A 26,158-nucleotide genomic window follows, 5' to 3' on the forward strand; every position below is an offset into this window, starting at 1 on the left:
GCCTTAAAAATTAGGATTGACTACATGCAGTTCTTTATTTACAACATTTCATTTAGTGACCATTCAAAGTTACAATGGCACTGGAAAAAGTGACTTATGACTGTGATCAGCATTCAGATGATTTGCAATTGATTCATATTTATGATGGCTGCAGTGTCCCGGGGTCATGTGATCACCTTTTGTGACCTTCTGACAAGCAAAGTCAATGGGGAAGGCAGATTCACTTAACAACTGTATTAATAACTTAAAGCTGTAGTGATTTACTTAACAACTGTCATAAAATGAGGAAAAACTCATTTAACAATTGTGTTGCTTAGCAAAAAAATGTTGGGCTCAATTATGTTGTAAGTCGGGACTATATGAATTCAGGAACATGTTATTTGTTTGGCTTTCAAATCTTTAGCAAACTGCTTGAGTTCATTTAGTGCTTGATCATTGCCCCTCATCAAAATTCCCCCATTTTACAACCCAGAGCTATTGCAGCATTCTAAGGATGTCACTTCCCATGTTTAGAATGTCCTAATGAGAAAGGTTTAAAGTAGTGCTTTTGAAACTTTAAGATCTGTGGATTTAAAAAAAAAAAAACAAAGAACAAAAAGCTGTTGATTTCAACTCCCAGGACTCCCCAGCCTGCATGATATCTTGAAGTTGCCAAGTCTGAAAATATTGCTTTAGACTTTCCAGGGGGAAAAGACAACAATAACCAGTGGGAAGCAAGACAAATTCAAGAGCCAGTTTTTATTTTCGTCAAACCTGCCATACTTTTTACTATCTCACTAGATACTTAGGGAACTATTTGAAATACAGTCCTTGATTATTTGACTAATATTCCTTTGAAACCAGAACTTTTCTTGCTGGGGACAATGGACAAGCAAGTAGAAAAGACTTATGGATGATTGTTTTGAACATAGTAATCAATGAGAGTATTATGTGCATAATTTGGAAAATCTCTGTAATATTTATAATGGAGGAATTGTTGGTGAAGATGATAGAATTGGCAGTGATAGCAAATGTAGCAGTAAATACTTTATTAGTGACTGGAAGTCCTTTATACTATGCACTTTTTGCTGGAAACAGAAAAAAGTAAACTTATGATTTATGGATATGATTAGAAAGGATAGAATATGAAAAGAAAGAAACTATGATGTAACTTTAGGGAAAATGAGTTAAATACAGAGGCATTTATAGCCACAGTAAAGATCAGAAGTCACTTTTTTATTTCTTTTTCTTTCATTTCTTAACTATATTTGCACTATTTTTCCTTTCTTCTCCTTTGTTTTTGTTTTGCTTTAAATGCTTTTACTTGTCCAATTTTAACTAATATTTTTTTTTTGGGAAAAAGAAATAGATGCAATTTTCAATCATTTGGACTGAGCCATTTCCAGAGATGCAAAAGTGATGCATGGCAACATCAAATAAAATCTTTTTATTTGCCTTGGTCATGTAAAAATAGTAAGCACTACTATTCCTTCAAGAACTCAAGAAGGTATGTATAGTACTCCCTTTTATATGAGAACACATCCAGAGTAGTTGAGCAACAGCATCTGACCCAAGATTATGAATGAAGATTACATGGATGTGTCTTGGTCTCCACAGTCCTGTTATATATCTTATATTACTGACTCATTGTTGCCAAAAATAAACAAATGGATTTCCATTTTGAAATATAATTAAACTAGCATAAATCAGAATTATTCAGCCTGGTATTGGTTTTCCAGCTAGCATGGTAACTCACAATCAATTTGAGTTATTTATAAAAAAAAATAATAAAGATGGAATAAAAATAAATAAAAATTAAAGCTGATGGGATTACAATCAAAACATCGGAAGGCCATTTACACCATATGTTCTTCCCCTAGTTGAATCAACAGGTTAGTGAAAAAATAATAATAGTCTGTCTATCCCAGTCCTTGGGAAGTGATTATAAATGCCAAAATATATTCCTCTCTAGTAATTATGTTTTTTACATGCATCAGAAAACAATTTTCTAGTATTTAAATATTTAAGGTTATTTATTTACTTCATGTAACTTATCAAGCCTAATCTTCTAATATATTATTTTTTTTCAGATATAAAAATATATGATTTGGAGTCTATTATAAAATTTAGATTAGGAATTATAGTTTCACCCATATCCAAAATCTAATTAAGAATATTCCATAGATAGGAACATAGACATAGACAATGTTTATTGCTCATTATCAGATTCCAAAATGAAATGTCTCTAATTAAAGAAGGGAAATAATTACCTTCTAAATATTGATTGACTCAAAATGATAAATAGTGCTAGCCAGAATGCAATAGCAAGGGATGGTGGGAAATATAAAAAAGCAATAACTAATATCCCAGATTCTCTGCCCTGATTATGACAGGTTGATGATCAGTATCATCTCCAGGAGTGACAGACATGGGGGATATCAGGGAAAGAGAGATGTAATGAGAGGAGCTGAAAGTGTGGTAAGTCAGGCAGCATTATGTGATCCATTCTGATTTAGTTTATTTGAAGAAAGCACACCACCCACTTAAGGGTGCAGGAATGGACATTGAGAAAGGTCCTCCTTAGAAAGTCAGACAGTTGGAATATAGTAGTAGTGATTAGCAAAAGGTGTGATTAGCAGATTATTACAGGGAAAGAGGTATATGGAAAGAGTCATGTTACGTGAGATGGGTGGCCATATATTATAATCCAGTGGTTCTCAACCTGTGGGTCGGGACCCCATTTTGGGTCGAACGACCATTTCACGGGGGTCGCCAAACAAGGCTGTCCACCATTTTCCCCCCCTTTTCTTTGGCCACGCCCCTGGCACCCGGTGATGTATAAGTGGTTGGGGGTCACCACAACATGGGGAACTGTATTATGGGGTCGCGGCATTAGAAAGGTTGAGAACCACTGTTATAATCAATCAGTCAAACAATTAATAAGAAACTTAACTCCACTCCCCTCTTGGTTTCATAGCACAATCCAGTGTTTGGGTGCTAAATTATTGAAAATGCCACGTGCTGGAAGTCTTGCATTCAGGTTGGTTTTGGTAAATGTAGGTTGATTGCTATAAGATCCTGCTCCTCCATGACTGTCGGAGAGAAAAGAGCAAGATTGGCATGCAAAACTAAAACCTGGCTAAATGAGGATAAAATATTTTCTTATCCAAGACATGTTCAGTCAGATTTTGGTGGAACCACAGCCTGAACACAGCTGAGTACAAGAGATAGAAGATGCATCTCTGTGAATTGTATATGTCCATGATACTATCGGCCTCACAGAAGATATTGATGCACATTCTTTTCTTCCTCCCAAGCTATCACTCAAGTTATGTTAGTAATTTCTATGCAGTCACCAATCTTCCCTTTTGGGAGTTCCAGATGAAATGGATTATCTATATCTCTTCTAGTTTGGATTCATACCACGGGAATGGCATGGAAACTGCATTAGTTGCTGTTGTGGGTGACCTGCAGCACAACACAATTGAAGCCCTCCTGGTTGTTCTAGGTCTCTCAATTGTAATTTAAAAATGAATGACTTCTACATGGATAGGTAACTCTTCAGAAGGGAGCAGCACCTTGGTTTTCCAAATGATTGCACCAAAATTTAAAGGGACAAAATACTATTGTTCATTTTCAGCAGCAAAGGAAGAGGGACCATAGAGGTCACAGTGAAGTCTCAGGGGAAGGCAAAGGTAACCAATCTACATTATATAAACAACAATTCTTAGGAATAAGCCACACTGAATCCATTGATACTTTTCTTGAAGAAACAGTCTATTTCATTTCAAAGAAAATAAGACCATGCTATAAACAAGCTATGAAAACATGCATAAAGATGATCAATTTGATTAAGCAATTTTTTAAAAGTTGACTATGGTTATGTATGTGTAACACTTTATGGTGTGTGGATCCCTTGATAAACAACTCTAAATCAAAACCATCATTTTATCACACTAAGAGTAATTGAAGTATTCAAATAAGAATGGATTTGAAAACCATGTATGTGACAAAAATAGTTATGTAGATGGCACTATATGGTACTTCATCTCTAAGTTAGTGCCACTGATTTTACTAAATATCAAAAACAGAGCCTATAGATCATGGGTGTTAAACTCGCAACGACACGTAATGTGTCAGGATGTATTGTGACTTTTTTCCCATTGCCGGCAATGGGATGGGTGCAGTTTCCGATCCACAGTTTGACACCCGTGCCATAGATCATTAACTTGTTTTTAAAAAATAGGTTAGGGCAACAGTTACTTGCCTTTAAGCACCGTATGTCAGTATCATACACAGTAAACTAAGATACTGTTTGCACCTTTAACTACAGCCAAAACCACACAGATGGTTTGAGTGAGCCAGACTTTTCTAGCCTGCAGCCCAATAGAAATTCTGTGTTACAATTTCACTGTTTCAGCTAGAGAACTATGGAAAAGGTGGAAGTCATCAAAGGATAACAGGTTAGAAAAAGCACATATTGAATGGTTGTACCCAGCAAGACAACCCCCAACACAAACATACCGCCAAAGCATAATGGGCAAAGCCAAGTCAGTTAAAAAGCAAAACCTGGAATATTTTAAATAAGGGCCTACTGTATATGGCTATAAAAAGGGAACAACTAAGCCAAAGAAAGAAAAACAATACTGAAGGTGAAAACCTGTGGCTCATCAAAAAGTCGTGAATCATAGTTCTTGCTGGCCCTATCATGGCCAGAAATGACAGATAATGGGAACTGTGATTCAACAATATCTGGAAAGTTATATTTTAAATTCTAGAAATACTGGCTTTTGTAATATTAAACTAGTTAATTTAGAAATAATTGCTATATTTTTAAATCAATCAACATAGGGAAGAAAACTATTTAACTGATGTGCTATTGATGAGTAACTTCAAGCTCATTTTCTACCTCAAGAGGACTAAACCTGCTCTCTCAAAACATTTTAGAATTTAATTTGTTATTGACTTCAAGTATGTTATTCTTAACTTGAATTTGAACCTGAATCACAAGATGTTCAGATAGATTTCAATCCCCAATAAAGCAGGACACATGATACTAGACAATTGTATTGCATTAAATAATCCCTGAAACTAATTGATAATGAGCCTATTCCCCCCCAAAAAAAAAATATGGGCAAATTCTATCGAATGTGGTGATTTGTGAACATAACTCTGACTTTACTATTCCTTTTTTCCTTCTTGGCTAAAACTTTGGGAGTTGGGATTAAGGTGATCCATATCTTCTGTGAATGAGTCAAAAATATAAATTCAAGTGTAAACATCATGACGGAAGATCTGTATCAGATGTAACCAAGGCTTAATGTCTATAGTGTAGTCTATATTTTTCTTTCTCTTTCTTTCCTTTCTTTTGCTTTTGTTCTTCATTGAACATATTCAGGCAATTCAAATCCACATATTGCTTCAATGTTTCCCCCTGTGTTGGGAGCAAAGGAGGAACTCTGCATTTTGTCAGGGGAAGATGTATGCACAATGCTGTATGTAGTTGCCCTAACATCCTTTTTATACTTCCCATTATTATGACAAACCAACCATCTTATCCATCATGCCGTCAGTCATAGAGGGCTGCCTTATGAGGTAGTCCACAACCCCAACAGGAATAGTAGCTTCACTTTTATTGTAACATTCCATTAACAGTATCTTGCAAGTCTGAAAATTCCTTGTGAGAAGGTAGGCTGCTTAGAAAATGTTCAGCATCTAGCCAGCTATTGTCCTGTTTCTTTAAGCCTTCTCTCCAATCAGGATAGCAATTATGGCTATAAAAGCTCTGCTGAGAAACAGCTGGAGGTGGTAATGTTAGTGTGTGGAAGAGATGGAAGGAGAGGTGTATGTTCTCTTATGGAAATAAAGCAGCACAAAACAGCCTAAAGTAGTTAGAAAAATAATTTTCTCCAATCATAGGACTCACAAAGTGTAATAGTTGAAGCAGAATAGTAAATGTAGTAGTAAGGAAGAGTGGAATAGTGAACAGTGAGTACTAATCTGTGAGTGGGGAGGCTTGTTGCCTGGGAACCTGGGTTGTTGCATTGGTTCTCTTGAAGCCTACTGACTTTGTCTACTTAAAAGAACTTGTGACATTCCCCCACCCTTTCATTTTTACTCTCATGAAAATTAGGGATCCTCCCTTAAGAGATGCTTTCACCATCCCTCTTCTTTTGGATGCAAATTGAATTTATCTGATGATGTATAGACTGTAGCTCTTCCTCTTGTCTTCCAAGGTTATTCCCACATACCATTACAAGAGGCCATAGTGACAGATTTTGACCTTGTATGTAATTTCTATATTTTTCCCAGAACAACACTGAGTAACTGCTTATGAAAATGCCTTCATAAGGAAAAGACAAAAGGAAAGGGATAGGACAGATCTCAGAAGTTCACAAACTAGAACAATTTTGACCAGATATGGAAAAAGCAACAAGTATATGTGATAAGACTACTAGCAATCATGAGGCTACCATTATGAAGTGAGAGAGATACATGTCCAGACGTGAAATAAGGTTTTACTGTGTTTCCAAGTAAGATTGGCCAGCTAAAACCCATTGTGATTGCTCAAAGAAATGGGTTTTCTTTGTTTTTAAAAAGTTTGTTTGCCTTAATTTGGGGGATTTTTAGCAGCAAGCCACACATAAACTATGATAGTTGCTTGCTGTGGTGTTGTAGATGCAGCAAGGAGAGACAGCTTTGCTTTGTTCCAGTAAACCTTTCAGTTATGTTGAATGAATAAAAATAAAATCATTAGAAATTCAAACAACCATCTTTCAGAAATCAGCTGCCAGATTTATTAATCTACCTGGAAAAATGTGGAAAAAAAAAACAGAATTTAAAATAAACTCTTTTTTAAAGGTACAATTTCAAAAGGATCCATCAATTTCAGATAACAAATTCTTATACAATTTTTCCCCCTGGGAATTATCTTTTTGTTCAGTGAATCACTACCATATACAGTATATAGATTATAGATATATATTAAATATTAAGACATTTGACTCAGGTTTTCTTTTTTCAATTACCCCATTCACCTAATATTTTCTCTTGAAATAACTGTTCTTTGCAATAAAACCATGACCAAAAGTAATTGCAGAACTTTTTATTTAAGGGGGCCATACATTGGGTATCTATGTCAGTTAAAAAATGGCTCTGTAAATCTGGACTAATCCATACTTTTCAGAACAAACATCAATAGCTTGTTCCATTTTTTTGCTATCAGTGACATGTTCTGAATACCCCTGCCCATTAAAAAATGCAAATATGATGCAGGAGATTGGAGGTGTATTCAGTTATGTTATGAACTGACACCAAAAGACTGATAATCCCAGGTCAAATCAAATGCTACCTTTGGGACTATCAATAAGGGTGGTGAATTAATATTTTGCAGTAAGAGAAGTATTGGGTGGAAACAAAAGCCTTTGCCTCCTGAATTGACTCAATATACTTTTATGTCTGGCTGCCTGAAAGAATAAAAGTACAATTATTAAGCAGAATGTGTTCAGGTTACTAGTAAAGATACGTGCTTCTCCTTGTAAGGACTCCTAGCAATGTATACTTTGTCACCTCTTCTGCTTCACAGCCAGTTTATTAAATACGTCTTGTTAGAAGCAAGCACGTTTCTAAGCACCTATCCTAACTTAGCAGTTAAGAATAAGAAGCCTTATTTTAGATTCTTGTTAGAGGATCAAAATTGGCAAGAGGGAAAGTGTGCAATCACATCAATACCCTGCCCTTTTGTACCTATACATACATACAAGATCTAGGGCTTCACTTTAGAGTTCTTGACTCCTTCAAAGATGCTTAAGTTGTTAAGACTGGGGGATATATTTTTGGACTTTTAAGTACCTCATTCAGAAAAAAAATATTGACAGAAATGCCTATTCACAAAATGGCTGCCATGATGGATGCAGCCAGACAGAAATTGTCCAGCTACCAGATTGCAAATGCATATATATTCCCAGGACCTTTACCATCTCATTTACCTAAGTATATTCTTAGTAGGCAAGCAGACGTTCCCTGTTATTTTTTTTAATAAAAGCAGAACTATGATTGAAGACAGCTAGAAGCTGGCACTCTGAAAATGCTAGCCTCCCATTTTTAAGTCAGGTGAGGAGGGAAGTCTATGGAAGGTCAATGGAGACATCTGTGGGCATAATGATTAAAATCACTGATTTTATTCCAATGGTAGCTTTAAAACAAAAACAAAATTAAAAAAAACCCAAATTTTATAGCCAGCTAGAGAAATTTTGCCACTGGACAATGGCAGGAATAAGATGAAGCACTTTTTGCAGAGATTTCTATAAGGTTAACATGCCATGGAATTTTTAACATGCACACATGAAACTCTCTTAATGGTTTTAGGGTGAAAGAGATGCAGACCCAGTGTGCTTTGTTGTAGCTGTAGTTTATAGTGGTTAATACTCATTCAGTTTGAAATGAATTGCATTATAAATCATTTATAGATTTATAGGGTTCCTGACTAACACTGAGTGCAAAGTAAATCACCACATCTCTGATATCATGTCATTTACAATGAAACATTATTTTTGCAACTAATAATTATGGACTCCTATCCATCCTTTCTCTATTTCAGAGTTGATGATTTCTGGGCAAAGCATGTATATGATTATTGGGATGGATGTTCTGGAAGAGAAGTGTTTGAAAAAACACTCTCCAAACTTCAAACGTGCTATCTATTTTTTTTGCTCCAATGCAAAAAGTTAACATTGAAGATAAGGTCTTCTTAAATATTATTCATTTAATTTGATCTCAAGAATAAGATATTTGTCTTCTTTCCAATGTTGACTTTCCCCAAAATTAAAATAATTTTTGAAGGGTTTCCCAAAAGTACCTGATCACATTTACAATTAGCATCCCTAACAAAATTGTTAAGCATCAGTGCCAGCACTACATTATACAGCCAAACAAACAAAGAAAAAGAAAATAACTGTATTTTTGATATTATGTATAGGTCTCTGCTCCATGGAACATTATAAAAGATTCAGCTGAGCTCCTCTTTAGCAAGCTGGAGAGTCCTATCCATGTATCAATGCACATAAAAGCTGTTTATAGCACAGCTATGGCATAAGCTATTTTTCTAAGCAGTAAATGTTTCAAGTCTTCTATTTTTTCCTGAATGCTACCTGTAGTTACATAATTTCTTATAAAGAGCATAGTAAATTCAGCAAAGAGAATATTACAGGAATAAAGACAGCAGCAGAAGCGATAGCGTTAGCTAGTATGTATATATGCTTATCAACATAACACAGCAGTATAAAGGCTTAAATGCACATTATTGGATATTGTGTCTAAAAATTACTAAAGTACTATTTGTGTATTGGATATTTTTCTGAAGGATTGAACTAGCATAATGAGATATTGAGAACTAGTACAGTTAATTCTTATTGATTAAATAACCTATTTATGGATCAAAGAAGGTGGAAGGACAGCATTCTGTCTCGCCCTTTGTGATCACAGTCCTGTACATAAAGTTAAAAGAATATGCAGAATGGTTCAATATAAATAATTACTACACTCAGGTGGACATTGAAAAGTTGAAAATGACTAAATGTTGTTGTATTTGCATAACAAGATGGCACTAGATAACAGGAGCTAAGCTACAGCCTTGCAATTATAAGCACAAACCAGGAACTGTGTTTTTCAGACCAGAATGAATGCTTTCCTTGTGTACAGAATCAAGGCAGTGTCTAAGATACATAGATATATTTTAAAGGAATAAAATAAAAGTAGACCCTGTCTTTTAAGGAACAAAATTAAAAATCTAATTCTAGTTCTTTTCAAATCCAGCATCTATTATTGGTCCTTAGCTCATAGAGCACATATTCTGGATGTGCAAAGCTCAATCTTTGTAAGGGGTAAATAATGTCTAACAATTAAAAAAAGATAGGAAAAATGTCTAGACTGTAGTGAAAATGGGAAAGAGGGGAGAGTGTCCATGACAGATAATTCTCCAAATAGCGTATAAATGGTTATTGGTCATGTCTAGAATTAACTGTACTATAGGTACTTAGAGAACATGTACATTATTTTTAACCAAGTAAGAAACAGAATCAAACTTGGACATAATACAGCTTTGTTGTACTTAAAACCTGTATTGTCCACCCTTGTCATCTTGTTGCAAAGAATAAACAATTAGATTCTAAACTTCCCTTTTCAAATAAAGTGCACTGTCCATGTCAGACTACAGGAGTAATACAACAGAAGAAACCCCTTTATAGTACTATTTTATTCTTTTACAGTTTTTAATTCTTATTCTTATAAAACCAACTGAAGGGAATTCAGCTTTTGTCTTGGTCTCATTAAAGAAGAAAAGCTTAGGATGAAAAAGGGGCTTCATTACTGTCACTCCAATTAATATACATAGCCTTCATTATAAGGGTGGGTATTACAGCAGCCTCCTTCTTGCATATAGACCATACTCTCATCAAAGTGGGACAGAGGGACAGTGTCCTCTTCATTGATATGACGTTCGACGTCAGTTTTCAGCAAGGGACGCTGGTTATCCGGAAAGGCCATGGAGAAGAGGGCTTCAGGGTCACAAACAAACTTGTACACGTATCTCTCTCCAGCAACCTTAGGAGCAATGTTAAAGAAGGAGAAGGGTGGAAAAGAGAAAGGCTGTAAGAGATAGAAGTACAATTTTCTTTTGCAGCCATATATGGGTATCAAAAATTATTTTGTGCATCAGGAACACAGAAAATAAGATGCACAAGAAAAATGGGGCAAAAACTAGATGACAATGAACGACACTGGAAGATTAATGGATTTACTATTTTAAAGAAGTAATCACACTGAATAGGGATTTTCAAACTTTTTCAGGCTGCAGAACCTTCATTTTAAAAATATCCTAAAACTCTTGATAAGAGGCAAATTCTAGTGATAGAAAAATTGGATGAGTCTGAGTGAACTTTTTCTTTTGTTCTTAGTCTGTCATGGAACTCTACCAACATTTTGTAAAAAAAAAAAAAAAAAAAAACCAGTAGGGTTCATGGAACACAATTTAAAAAATAATCCCAACATAGGGAATTCTTTTGAATTACATTAGTGTTGTAATCTGAAAAATATATTGAGCAATCCAAACCTATGACTCATTGTTAATAAGCTTCTGCTGTCCCAAATGCAGGAAAAGAAGAGGGACAAAGGAGGAGACAAGTGCCAGACAAGTGCCCACAAGATTACACAGGCCAAGGACAGTCTTATTAATTTCATATATATATATATGTATGTATATATATATATATATGTATATATATATATATATATATATATATATATATATATATATATATATCAATTCTTTTCTTGAACCATATTGAAGCTTGAAGCAATTGAAGTTAGACTGTATCACATAGCTGATGCTGTATTAGTTGTTCCTGGCTGTTTAGGCCAAATAGGGTTGGTTTTCAGTTTTTATTTTATGATGGATGAAAAGTGTATTGGAAGCTTTGAGTATTTATACAACATCAGGCTTTTTTGAGGATGGAGGGTGACTAAACTTGATCAGAAAAACATTCATCTTCAAGAAAGTAAGTTGATAATGGACTCCATCAAGATGTTATTTTCACAAGAGCTCAGAAAGGAGAGGCTGTGGTCATTTGAGACAAGTATAAAAAAGCTGATGGCTTTTGAATCCCACAGTTTTTTATTCTGCCTTCAGCAAAGGGCCAGAAATGCTATCACTCTGAGTGTGTTTTATTATGGCTACTTTTCACAAAGAAACTGTAACAGGAAGTTTGCGTATCATTCAATGACAGTCTCTTTTTCATCTCTATAATTTTGGGAAAAGTTCTTGGAAGAACACAACATGTTTTTTTTTTCATTATAAGCTCTGTTTTGCATGTCTTCTTGCAACTTCAACCAGCAGAGATATCGATCTGATGCTAACTTGGTTAACATCAACCATATATTTTCCTATTCACAGACCCTTCAGTTTTAGAGAAAATATTTTTTTTTATCTGATAAAGCATTCTTGGAAGCTTAAAATCTGTTAATTTATGAATGTACTAATGGCCTAATGAAATACTGCTTTCATCAGATTTTGATTTTATTTTCTTCTCTGAACAAATAACTATTCGTGTTTTGGTTAATTAGTTTTTACAGTGAATATTTAAAACAAATTAATAAGGTTGGCTTTAAAAAGGCAGCACAATTATGTTTTAATTAAGGAAAACAATAGATATACTGATATTGAATACACTTCTATAGTTATTCTGATTCTTGGTGTAAGTACTGGATTAAGTTGAGGAAACAAAACTGAAGTCCCCAACAAGCCACTGAAATTAAATAATCTTATGCCAATCAGTGTATATCTTCATCTCAATGCAGAGACCTTCAAATATTACAGAACTACATTGTCTAGTAGCCCCAAGTAGTACAGCTAATGGATAAGGATTCTGGCCACTATCATCCAGCAGCATATGAAATCTCCTAATCCCTCTCTCAGCAGTCTTAACCTTTTATTTATTGATTTATCAATTTTATGATTCAACTTTACATTAATTAATATTAAATTAAGCAATTGTATAAATTAAGCAAATTATTATGAAAATAAAGTGATAGGATAAGAATGATATGCATAGCTTCAATCATAAAAAAGCTGCACTGTCAAAAGACAGAAAACAAATTTGAACCATTATAATTACAATCAATCATATGTGTATGTATGTGCATGTACACACACACACAGAGAGAGAGAGAGAGAGAGAGAGAGAGAGAGAGAGAGAGAGATTTTTTTATAATCAAGGATAGTAGTTTTCTATTCACTTTCTGATTTTTTTAAAGAAACTACTGTACTCTGCCTTACATTTGAGTCTTGCCTCCTTAAAAGGTTTTGAAGCAAACATACTGTGCAAAAGGGTTGTTTTTCCCCTGACAAGAGAGTATGTGAAGGAGAAAAAAATGAACAGAAGTATTAGGAAGCCAATCTCTTAATGATGTGAAAGATTTTACAAAATTTACCAAAACCTTAATAAAACTTTCAATTTACGTCAAGGTTCAAATTGTAAGTCACGGATTTTGAAATAATGGACTGGGGAGAAGATTTCATAAAGAAATTAAAACTTAGACATTTAATGCACTTTCTTTTATTGCTCATACTGGAGAATGCAGTTTAGAAATACTTGGTTTTTTAAACCAGTTTATAAATTAACATATAATATTTCACTGCAATACAAAAAAAGTATAAATTTCTCACCTTTTGCATGATTCCCTTTTCATAATAATAGCGAAGTGAACGGCTAAGTTTATCATAGTTCATGGCTGGCCTGTTTTTTTGAATCCCCCAGCGACGTGCCACCTGTCACCAAGAGAGATTAGAACCCATCTGTTACATTTTATAAAATTTGTTTTATAAATTTGATAAAACTGGCCTTCAACTAATCCCTCTTTAACTCTGCATTGGAAGGTACAGAAGCAATGGTGCTTTTCCTGTCATGTAATGTAGCAATATTATATTGCATTGTGTTATGCCGTGTTATATATTAGTATAAAACCTCATTTTGTGAGTAACATTACCTCACAATAGAGTTTCCGATGCAATTCAGTGTATGTCATCAACAAAGCCCTATGTGGCATAGGTGATGTAAAATACTGCCTGTCAACTATACTTGCCACACCAAGTATACAAGGAGGACATGCTACAGGTTCTTTTCATTAAAAGTCTTGCTGTTCTCTGAGTCATTTGGACTGGATGGTTAAGTGAGCTTGTGCCAGCTAATGTTGTCTTTTTGAGCATTTGATTCTGATAAATCAGAATCAGAATCAATCTTTATTATGGTCACAGACTAGCACAAAAACATTAAAATAAATACATTATCTAAAAAATATTATAAAATAATTAAACAAAGTAGTAATATGAATAAAGATCTTTAGTTCTTTAAGTGTTTTTTTTTCTTATTATCATTGCAACAGCACAAAACTTTGTTACTACATGAGTGGTGGCTAAATTTGAATTCTGAAGGAGATGGTTCACGTAGAAATTATCTGATCTCCCTAAAAATCTCTCTAATAGAGGGAGAACGTATATTGACCTGATATCCCTGTCGAATCTGCAGCACAATAGGACATGAGCTGGCTGTGTAATTGTAGCTTTGGGCATTTAGTTGATTTAGTAAATTGTTTTTAACCCTTGTGGCCTTTCAAAGTCACTTTTTTGTCTGAGAGAGAGAGAGAGATGGCCATATAAATTTATGTTTGAATATCATGTTCAAACAAACTAATACACAATAAATAATATGCAAATAAATGCAGCTTTCAAAATGTAGACATCATATAAACATATAATTGAAAAGAAAAACTGATGAAAACAAAAATGAAATTTAAAAAATAGCTATATTTTTCAAAGAAAAATGTTTGCTAAATATTTTTTAAAAAATTAACAAAAGTTTTTCTAATGCACTGTATATTGATGTTATGTTGGGATGCAACTGAATCAAGATCAACATATTTCTGGGATGTCCTATTTAGATGGACAATTTGGCAATCCCCTGGAGAACAAAACTCGGAGAACTAACCACAGTCAAAATCTAAAACCCGAGCTACAAACATTCCCTATTATTTCAAAGCTAAATACTCTTTCTAATTACATAATTTCATTCCTTCATATTCTCTTTTGCCTAGTAGTAGGCATTCGGGCTCACATAAACTGATCAGTTTTCACTGTTTATCTATTTTGGTTTCCATTAAGTATCTTTTCATCATTTTCCCAAACTTAACTTTAGATCATACTATTCAGAATCATAATTTTAAAGCTTCTTCCAAACACACCAATACTCCTCTAAAGTTCAAGCAGCAGTTCTAGCCCTTTCTAGAATTCTTCTATTCTCTCTTTTGGGATAAAAGTAGATTTCAAGAGAAATAGTTTTTCTGTGTCTGTGTGGAGATTTGGGATTTTATCCTTTCAATATGATAGAATCTGAAAATCCACACATGGCATATGAAAGGGTTTATGTTTTATGATCTCTGAAGGTGTGAAGAATCACAGATCACATGAAAATGGATATAAAGACAGAAAGGGAAGCTAAAAGAGAATGTACATAGGCCCAATTCAGATAGTAAGAGCTGTGGTAGAATTAGATTCTTTAGAAAGTAAATTTCAAGACAATAATATGCTTAAAATTGTGTGAATGAAATCTTAGGCAAGGTGTTGGGTATAAATGTGTACAAAGGGAATGGTTATTTATTGGATTTATATTCAATTTTTTTTCCATTAGCTCAATGTGAGGTACAAAGTGATCTCTCTTCCTATGTAATAATCAATCTTGGGCTGAGAATGGGCAGCAACATGCGAATCAGATAGACTGCAAGTCCAATGCAGTCAATTCTTGCAAGCTCTGTACATATGTACAGAATCATAAATATTTAAGGACTTCAAAGGGTCATTATGCATAAGACCATATTACTTTTGAGTTTTATGAAGAAAATACAGAAAGAAAGAAGAAAAAGTACTGAAGCAATGTTTTAACATACAAAGATACAATACAAGATCCACTCACCTCTTCTGGTTCAATCAGCTTGAACTCCATACCTCGGCCAGTCCAAGCAATGAAATGAGAGTTTGATGGATCATCGAGAAGAGCTACCAAAAACTGCCAGAGCTGAAGGGAACCACGGCGCTGGTATGTTGGTCCTTCGCGATACATTCCTGGCTCCTGCTTGATATCACCTATTCAAAAGAAAATGTGGGTTACTTTATTTCAGTTCATTGGAGTAAATTTAATACCAACAAAGAAAAAAGAAGAAATGCTATTGTAGCAAGAGAGAAGAGAGAAGGGACTGGTATACAGGATACTATTAGTGACTTTGAGACTATGTAGTGCACTATAATTCTTCAGAAAATAGCTAATTACAAATTTATTAAAATACAATGTTACTTACTTATTCCAGAGTCAGTTCATACAGTATGAAAGTGGTTATCAAATGCTATGCAAGATCCAGCTTTGTAAACAGTGATATCTGAAGGACTATATGCAATACATGATACAATCTCTCCTTAGATACAAACAGAGTATATATCTTTTGCGCTTGCTTGCAAATTCTAATATGAAAAAAATTTAACAATATTTGAATAAGATTTAATAGGATTTTATTGTATGGATATTCAAATTTTATGGATCAATCAGTTCCTTTTTGGTATATTAGACATGCTTATAAGGTAAATTCATATTTCACATGGCTTAGCTATGAATTCATAATTCTTCTGAAAAATACTGTCAGTTGAGAAAGTATACATATATACATTAAAGCTCAAAAATAATTTAACATGTTATATTTTTCCCACCAGAACAAATAAAATGCCAAACACATTATTCTTAAAATAATATTACTGAATAAAAATATAATTATCAGCTAAAAGTTCATAAATGAAATTTTTATTTTTGTTCACTCTATGAGTACAATTATTTTTAAATGCAGAATTTCTCATACTGATGATTTAAAAAAAAAAACTGCATCATATAACAATTCAATTAGTTCTGCATTTAATTTAGTCTGTTGATAGTAGGTTCCTCACCACCATACAGATGAAAAGTTTAGACAACTTTTATTTCATTACCTATGAAAATTGAATGAGTCAATGTTATTAAATAAGCCCTCTGAATAAATTTAAGGCTAAGCCCTCTGAATTTAAGGCTGAAAATTGGATTATTAAGTATATAATAGTGTTTCCAGGAACATCTTTTGAAAGAAAGGGGAAAGTGAAGATAGTGGTTTGATCAAAACAGTATCAAGTGTTTACTTATGTCACATGCAAAACACATATGAAAAAAGTGCTTCAATCACAGCTTACAGCTGAAGAATGTTTACTGAATATATTTTAAAAAATTGCAAATCATAACTATCCCTCTACTTTTTTAAAGGTTCTATATTAGTACGGATACAAGCATCAATTCCACACATAAATCACTTAGCTGTCTGTTTTGCAAAGCAGCTTTCCCCAGTGCTTAATTAAAACACAATGAAATACCCATTCACATTCCTTTGGTACAAAAAACATTTGTAATTTCCCTTCAGAATACATGCTGGGTTTGATATCTGATAATGAGAGAAAGCTTTGCTTCATACGACATGTGATGTTAGTTAGCTATCTTAAAAATTATTTTAAAGACAGTATGTGGTATTATATACTCTACTCTTTGGGCATCAGTTTCAAGAAATACAAGAGATTATAACAATCAACAAAACTGTTGATACACATAGAAAACCAGATGTACTTGTGAACTATAATTCATCTCTTTAGGAACAGAAAAATAAGATAAGAGATTGGATTATTAGCAAATTCAGAGTAGCTGCTTTCTGTTCTGCTTGTTAATTATGAGCTCAGTTTTCAATAAATCTCTAATAACAGGTTTTATGTCATTATCAATGCATTTGAAGTCTACCTATGACTCCTTGGAATAATTAGAAGTAAAATAGATTGCCCTGGTTCTGAATTTAGAATTTTTGCTTTCAAGACAGAGCAATATGATTGCAAAACATATTTTGATTTTTAAAAGCAAAGGTCAACCAAACAAATAAAAAATTATATATTTATCTCTCTTTTCTTTGTATTCTTTTGATTTCATTACTTAGAACTCCATAAGTAAGCCTGGATAAATAAACAAATAAATGTATGCCCATAACATACCATCAAATTTCTCTGGAACAACACAAGTGTCATCATAAAATTGTCTTGGTCCTTTTTCATACATACAACCTGTAATTTTATGAAAAGCAGACACATTATTCACTTGAAACAGATTATTAAAATGCATTGCCCTTCCCAACCTGATCTCCTTCAAAGTGTTCAAAATTTCAGAGTTCTTATCTAGAAAACATGAGGAATTTTGAAAATTGGAATTCAAAACTGAAAAAATCCCAAGTAAATGCTACAGCTAAGGTCAAGATACATATACTTTATGTGCCAGGCTGATTAGAATGTTACAGGTTAGAATATTACTTAGCAGTAGAACAATCTGCTGAGGGAATAAAATACGAATCCCCAAAATTACTATGTTGGCATATATAGCTAAAATTGTGGTTTTTCCAAGTCACATGAAAACATTGAGAAGCTTCACATATCAGCTGTTTCTTCACACACATGAAAATGTCATGCCTTGAAAGGAGGCCCAAGGAATATAGTTAATTAATAGTGAGATAAAAAAATATGCTGATGGTGATGGCATAGATGTAGTTTATTTTATTTATTTTATAGTTACTAGTAGCACAAAGTACTGTCAAGTCAAGGATTAGAATTATCCATTCTCCCTTTTCCTAAATTAAATCTTACAAGCTTTATTTTGTTATTTAGAAGCAAAGAATAGTGATTTCAAATAAATTCTGGTCAAGGAAAGAAGTTATTATAATAGATAAATTAGTTCTCTAAAACATTTAGAAACTATTTTAAGTCACAATTAGTTCACAATTAAATTAATTTATGAGGTGTTAAAACAACTTTTTTTCTTGTCATGAATTTTATTGACTAGTCTTGTTAGCATCACTGTTGCTAGATTTATAAAAATCTAGTGTTTTATAAAAACAGTTTTTCTCTTTTCTATGTTCTTTACTTTTATAAAAGTATACAGTATCCATCATGAAGTACAACATAGGTAACTAGGCAGTGCACAATATGTTCAAAATAAACCCGAAGAATAAATTGTAGATTGCCATGCTATTTTCTATCTTAAAGATTTCAATTTCTATTGTAGTAACTAGAATTGTCTCATAAACTAGTTAGAATATGCTTGATGAAAGATGAAGTAAAGAATTAAAACCACCCAAAGACTGGCATGTCTTCCAGAGCTTACATTGTCTATTTAGAAAAACAAACAAGTGTCCCTCTAAGAAAGCTTGAGTTTCAGGAACAGACACCACAGTTTTACAATATTTTTCTAATTCTGTCCATTTTTAGCGTATTTTTTATAAGCTAAAATCTTGCTTTTAGACAAGAAGAAAGCAAAGTTCATGCATACATACAAGGGCATATACAGAGAGACTTAACTTCTGTTCTGTTTGGGTGAGTAAGGAAGCCTTCTTGCCTCATGTAAATGGAATGGCAACTAGGCACTTCTGAAATGAGAAGGCAATATTAGTCAGAGGATTGTTTGATTGAGATTGTGCACATGGCAAACACGAAAATAATGTTGCCAGACAGATTTGAACAGAATTGTTAAGGTATCGCTAGAGCTTGGTTCCATTTAGAATCTATATCCTAGTAAAGCTCCTGTGTATTTAACTCTTAACTGGGCAAATTTGTGCATCATGGGGGACGATGTATCTCAAATGAATTAACTTGCAGAATGCTGGGATCCATTACTCATAAGGGAAGAAAGTTTTAGAAAGATTTTGCCATTTCACTGCTACTGTACTGCTGTTGTTCAGCACCACCGCCACACTGCCCTACTCAAGTGACCTTCATTTACAACTTTCCTAAGACTGTCCCATAAATCATTCAGGAAAAAATGGGAAGATTGCATAAGTGGGAGACAAATGAGCAATTTGGATTTGCATTGTGTTTAGATAAAGAAATGTATTTGAAAGGATGACTCAACAGGTCATTGTTTATCTAGTTACAACCAAATTCTAAAATTTAAATCATTCCATGTTTTCTTAGGTTTCCAGTCATGTAGATATCCTGATACTTTATCAACTGATTTTGAGGATAGTATTTTGATGGAAAGAAAGCATATTCACTACAAAAGTCTACAAATATTTAATTTTTCCAATTGAACCATTTGCAAGCATTTTTACTGATATTAAAACCAATCATCTAATATAATCAGCCACTCCATCAAACCTCAATGAAACATCAGACTTATGCGTAAGTTGGCATTATTTTATTCTGATGTTCAATCAATATAACCAGAATACATAATGGCGTTCTCAAACACATTTAATACTCTGAGTATTGTTGCATTGGGAAAGTTAAGTTAAAACTTGATAAATACAGTTTTGAACTTTTGTTCAAACACCAAGCATTTTCTTTTTATTTGTTTGCTCTAATAGAAGTGGAGATAAGGAAATACTATGTCTACCCTGCCAAGGTTTTTCCAACCCTCTTGTTTCTTGGAGCTTTTTATTGCTGTTGTTTGGTGATTTAAATGTGAAATAGGTAATTGGTAGTGGAAGTGATATTCGTATCAGATGTTCATGTACTAATTGATTGTTCATTAAATCCATTTTATTCTTCATAAAAACAAACAAAAAACCCAGAAATGATACGATCAGTAGCTTCTCATCAAAATATGAGAGAATTATAGTAAAATTAATACAACTGCCATATGTTTATTATTTATTTATACAATTTATATAGTTTCCCCATTTAACATATAATGTGGATATTGGGAACTTACACTTCGGAGCTATATGCCTTCCTATTATTTAATTTCAGCTAGTCCCCAAATATTCCCAGAAATTTGGAATATAAGATTTATTTTTAAGTTAACCAGCGATTTAGTCAAGATTGCAGTTTGTCTCCCTATTGGCATAACTTTTAGATTTTTACCAAATAAATCTTTATCTTTAATTATTTTATAAGTAATTCAAGGCAAAGAACACACTTAATGATCCTTTCTGCTATTTTCCTGACAACAACTCTGTCAGATAGATTGGGCTAAGAAAGAAAATGATGCCCAAAGTCAGCCAGCTAGTTTTCATGCCTAAGGCAGGACTAGAACTCAGTCTCCTGATTTCTAGGCCACAGTTTCAACATACATTTTGTGCACAATACTTGCAGCTTTTCTGAAATATATGAATTTTATTCTTAAGTTTCAATTTCAGAGCAAACTCTTCACATGTATTATTCTAGAATTTTAATCTTAACATTCTGACAAGCAAAATGTAATTTGCTATACTATCACATTTTTTCTTAAATTATCTCTGAAGAATTAAAAAAACAACAATAAATAGCAAAAGGATCAAAAGTAATTTACTCAGTGTGGTGTGCAGTTCTTTTCCAAAATGCAATCCCCAATTTCACTGCTCACTGACTAGTGATACGTATCAAGGAGTTAGAGGAAAAGAAAATGAGATTTTACTAAGTGAGTGTAGCCACTGATAAGAATAAGAGCATCTATCCGTTTCCTTATTCCACATATCTTTATTCTTTTTTTACTATGAACTATATCTGTTACATTAGACTTGTGATACTTAAAAGATTTTTTTTAAAGTTAGTTAAAAATACTAATGGTGCAATACTAAATGCAATCAGTCCTCCCATTAACAACAGCAATTCTTTCTTCCATCCCTGTAACATTTAAGCAAACTTACCTGTGTTATGATAGCTTTTGGGGTTGTGTTTCCCACCTCAAACTTCAAACTAATAGTAGATACTACTAGAAGAATGGAACATGTAACTTCATATCAACATTAACAGCATAATATAGAATATTTGCTCTTGCTATGATCTCATATTACTCAAGAATTTGTAGCTTTGCATGTAGCACAAGATTAGTTGAATTATAAAATACTGTATGTAAGCAGGATAATGGAGAGAAGTGTTAAAGCACCAGAGTGCCTTCCCCACCTCTATTTGTCAAGTCAGATCCTGATTCCATATCCTGGTATGTAATCCCTATTTTTACCAGAAGGGTGTTAAGCATCACAGTATGGCCAAGAAAAAAGAAAGGAAGGGGCAGAATAATCATACTGAGATTTTAAAAAAACTTATAGAATAAATTGTACTATGTATCACTGAATCAAGAGTTCATAGAAGCTCTAATCACAGTTTCTGTCTTCGATCCATTTATTTCTTGAATGGAAATTACCATGTGTTAAAACTCTGTAGTGTGAAGGCTTTGTAAGGCACCAAGAACATATAATATGTAGAGTTCTTGATCATATCTGCACATCTTTAGCAATACCTTTGATATAAAAAAGTATCTAAATGCACAGGGTACATCTCCATTCTCCTCCCCTTTTTAATGTCTTCTTTTTGAAAGCATAGTCTGTACAGGTGGTCCTCAACTTATGATAATTCCTTTAGTAATCATTTGAAATTGTGATGGAATTGAAAAAAGTGAGCTATGACCATTTTTTATACTTACTACCATTGCAGCATTTCCACAATCATGTGATTCAAAATGACCACTGGGGTGTATTTACAACAGCATCCCAGAGTGACATCATCTCCATTTGCAATCTTCCTATACAGCTTCCAATACCAAAGTCAATGGGAAAGCCAAATTCACTTAATGACAGTGTCAAAATGGTCACAAAGCAGAGCATGACTGTCTCATTTACTGACAGAAGTTCAGATCCCAGTTGTGATCATGTTGAGAACTACCTGCATGGGCAACGAGCAATCTGATTATTGATGATGGAACCTGTAGTCCAAATGTTTCAATTTTTAATATTGCAATTGACAGGTTAGCAGTCTTCATGCTATCCATCACTTTGCATTTAACATAGTCATATGATTAAACACTACCCTAAGATTTGAAAAGAAGACTCTCCTGTTTTGATGTTTTTTTTTCCAAAGATCTAAAGCCTTATGATTCTAAAAGTGCTGTTGGTTAATTTATGACTATCAGAATGGGTCAAGCTCTAATCAAATTTTAGAAACATTTCCAAAGTGATTATTCAATCAAATGGCTATCATTGTTAATTAGGAGCCATAAACATTGCTCTGAAGTTCATCAAAGTAATGACTTAACCAGAAAAAAATACTGCCAATTAAATTCCCTGCTGCTTTCATTTCTAGCTTATCTAATAAAAAGGCCAACAAATGAAATTTAACATTGCAGTTTTAAATTGTGCTAAATGTTTGACTAATACTTAGCAATAATTTAACTAGCAAACTTGCACTGGTAAACAATGATTAAAAAACTGTGCCACTGTGTATATTTTGAAAGTTGATGGACTTTTTGAAAGAAAGAGGGAAGAATAAAAAGAGCAGATTTGATAATAACACTTGAAACAAAGCAGATGGGTCAGAACTGTTGCATCCAAAGTTAATACTATAGAACAGCTCAGTGTTTTTCAACTTTATCAACTTCAAGATGCGTGGACTACAATTCCCAGAATTCCTCAGCCAGCATGCAGACTGAGGAATTCTGGGTATTGATGTCCATACATCTTAAAGTGGTAAGGTGAGGAAACACCAAGCTATAGCACATGTAAGTAGTTCCAAATTTATTATCATATTTCTCTACGTATAATGAAAAATACTCCCTAAAACTGAAAAGTTGATGCTAGCATTAGCAAGTATATCTGAGTATTCATGGTATGCTGTTTCCTACTTCATATAGATGAAAAAACAATAAAACAAACTATAAACAGAAACAGCATTCATATACATTCATATCAACAAGAACCACAAATAATATTTATTAATAAAATAGTGTTTTTTTCCTTCAAACAAACAAACAAAATCAATCACAGTACTTTAAAATAAGCATTCCAGCATCATTATCAATGCAGTTTCCACAAAGTTTTATGGGACATGAGGAAGGGAGTAGCCAAAGGTCCAATAAGGAGAAAACATGGACAAACAGAAATAATCTCAACCCTGACTCTTGCTCTTAACCATCAATCCCTTTGTTTCAATCCAGCTATGATTGAAACGTTATTAAATTAATGGGCAGATACATTTGCAGTGATTAATTTGCATTCTCAGAAGTGGAAGGAGGACTTTGTTTATGTAACAAAGTTTAAGTTAAACTTAAAGTTTTACTTTAACAAATTTCCTTTGTTAAAGTAAATTAAAGTAAATTCAAATATATCCAACTACATTGCATTGGAAGTCCTTCTTTTCAATTAGGATTACTCAATCTCACCAACTTTAGAATGCATGAACTTCAACTGGAAGCTGAGGAATTCTAGCAGTTGAACTCCAGTATCTTAAAATAGTTGCAATCTCCCAGTATTACAAAGCATGTATGCAATACTGTCTTCCAGTATTGCAAAGCCTTTTTCAGCCAGAGTTTTATAAGCTTTGAATGAAGTGGTAATATATTTCCCCAAATATGATTTTTGTTCATATCTGCAATGTGTTCTCTTTTTTCCTTAATGATGAGGTCCAGAGCATTTATACAGTGTGGATTCACTGTAGAAGGAATTGTCCCAAGTATAAGGATCATCTCCAACTATAGGACTAGAGCACCAGAAAATGAGGCAGCAAATGTATAGGTATGTTTACATACTAGAGAGACAGCCAATAGGGAACAAGGTAGGCTGGCAGAAGAATATAAGGAGTCTCCATCCTAACTCTATACCCTTTCAAAAAATCAGGTGATCTGCTAGTTCTCTGTATCAAACACAGAATTTCAGATATTTGCTCCTTCTTTGCAAGCAGGCCTTCTTTGAAGATTTGTTTACAAAGTTGCTGAAAATAACAATGATCTTAATGATACTCTTAGCTTGACAACTATGTTGTGCTGCTTAGTTTAAAATATAAATTGTTACATTAGATGCCCCAGATCAAAGAAAACTACATGTAGTACACAGGTCCCATTAAGTAGAGTTGAACCACAGCAATCTTCTCAAGCCACATATTCTGAGAACATAACAATTTTGCATTTACAGAACATATGTAAAATGAGATGCAGCATATAGTTCCAATAGATCCCCAGCTGAATAAAGGAAATTGCCTGATTGCAAGATGTAAGTAATTCCGATGTTAATATTTATTGTTAGGATTTCAGACTATACTAAATTGTCTCTTCCCTTAATGGCATTAGCACAAAAGAATTGCTTTCACTGTTGTAATGCAAACAAAGGTCTTTCCAGGTTTTATTTACTGACAAGCTTAATATACCACTCAAATATGTCAAGAACAACATGATGACAGTATGTTCTTAATCCTCAGAATTGGATCAGATAAGTGCCACAACAATTTCACCACAGCTTTTTCTCTGACCAGTTTTATGAAAATGGTTCTAATCTGCAATATTAAAATAAAGCTTTACCTTATCTGGTGCACCATTTGAGCTATGCTGAAAAAAATATGATTTAGATCAGTGACTATCTTGACAGAAGCATTTTTTTAAAAAAAGAATAGCCATATGATGTATTTATAATCTATAAAGTTAATTGACTCTTGTTAAATCTGTTTCCTGGAAAAGTAGTTCGGCAGCTGTTGCAGAAATCCTGTTGTCTTCTCTATTGTTTTACGATGTGTTTGCTTTGCCCATTGTATAGAAAGCAGAAAAGCAGATATACAGTAACAATGTCCATTAGTTTTTGAAAGTGAGTAGTAACTCTTAATTCTATAGAAAATCTACATGTTTCAGAACAATTTCAAGAACTGTAGAAAGACTTGGAAAACAACTCAAGTCAGAATAAGCAATATTGAGCTTTAGAGGTCTAAAGATATGGGGCATTCTTTAGGAACTTGGGCAAAAAGTCCAGAATTTAAGAATACTCCAGAAGACAGGCTTAAGATACAGAAGGATCTGGACAGACTTGAACACTGGGCACTAACTAACAAAATGAAATTCAATGGTGAAAAAAGCAAGGTTCTACATTTAGGCAAGAAAAACCAAATGCACAAGTACAGCATAGGTGGCACCATGCTCAATAGTAGTAACTGTGAGAGGGACCTCGGAGTCCTAGTAGACAATCACCTAAATATGAGCCAGCAGTGTGCTGCAGCTGCCAAAAAGGCCAACACAGTGCTAGGCTGCATTAACAGAGGGATAGAATCAAGATCACGTGAAGTATTAATACCACTCTTCAATGCCTTGGTAAGGCCACACTTGGAATACTGCATCCAGTTTTGGTCACCACGATGTAAAAAAGATGTTGAGACTCTAGAAAGAGTACAGAGAAGAGCAACAAAGATGATTAGGGGACTGGAGGCTAAAACATATAAGGAACGGTTGCTAGAATTGGGTATGTCTAGTTTAACGAAGAGAAGGACAAGGGGGGACATGATAGCAGTATTCCAATATCTCAGGGACTGCCATAAAGAAGAGAGAATTAAGCTATTTTCCAAAGCACCTGAAGGCAGGACAAGAAGCAATGGGTGGAAACTAATCAAGGAGAGAAACAACCTAGAACTAAGGACAAACTTCCTGACAGTGAGAACAATTAATCAGTGGAACAGCCTGCCTCCAGAAGCAGTAAATGCTCCAACACTGGAAGTTTTTAAGAAGAGACTGACAGCCATTTGTCCAAAATGGTGTAGGGTTTCCTGCCTGAGCAGGGGGTTGGACTAGATGACCTCCAAGGTCCCTTCCAA

General features: G+C 33.8%; 1 protein-coding gene across 8 annotated transcripts in view; it reads right to left on the bottom strand.

Moving 5' to 3' along the window:
• The window catches only part of ETV1 (ETS variant transcription factor 1), a 140,299-nt gene that overhangs the window by 31,845 nt on the left and 82,296 nt on the right, over positions 1–26,158 (bottom strand). For 3 of the 8 annotated variants that reach the window (XM_039355280.1, XM_039355278.1, XM_039355284.1), the window contains 5 exons: positions 18,979–19,047; positions 17,627–17,695; positions 15,498–15,667; positions 13,199–13,300; positions 6,754–10,578 (listed from right to left, as the gene is read on the bottom strand). In XM_039355280.1, the coding sequence (XP_039211214.1) occupies positions 10,357–10,578; positions 13,199–13,300; positions 15,498–15,667; positions 17,627–17,695; positions 18,979–19,047 (632 nt within the window). In that variant the 3' untranslated portion in view covers positions 6,754–10,356. Of the gene's footprint in view, positions 1–6,753; positions 10,579–13,198; positions 13,301–15,497; positions 15,668–17,626; positions 17,696–18,978; positions 19,048–21,246; positions 25,437–26,158 lie in introns of those variants that run through there. The other 5 variants (XR_005558140.1, XM_039355282.1, XM_039355281.1 and 2 more) reach the window with 3 other exon arrangements.

This window comes from Crotalus tigris, unplaced genomic scaffold, assembly GCF_016545835.1.
Source record: "Crotalus tigris isolate CLP2741 ecotype Arizona unplaced genomic scaffold, ASM1654583v1 scf7180000018651.982201, whole genome shotgun sequence".
Taxonomy (NCBI): Eukaryota; Metazoa; Chordata; class Lepidosauria; order Squamata; family Viperidae; genus Crotalus; species Crotalus tigris.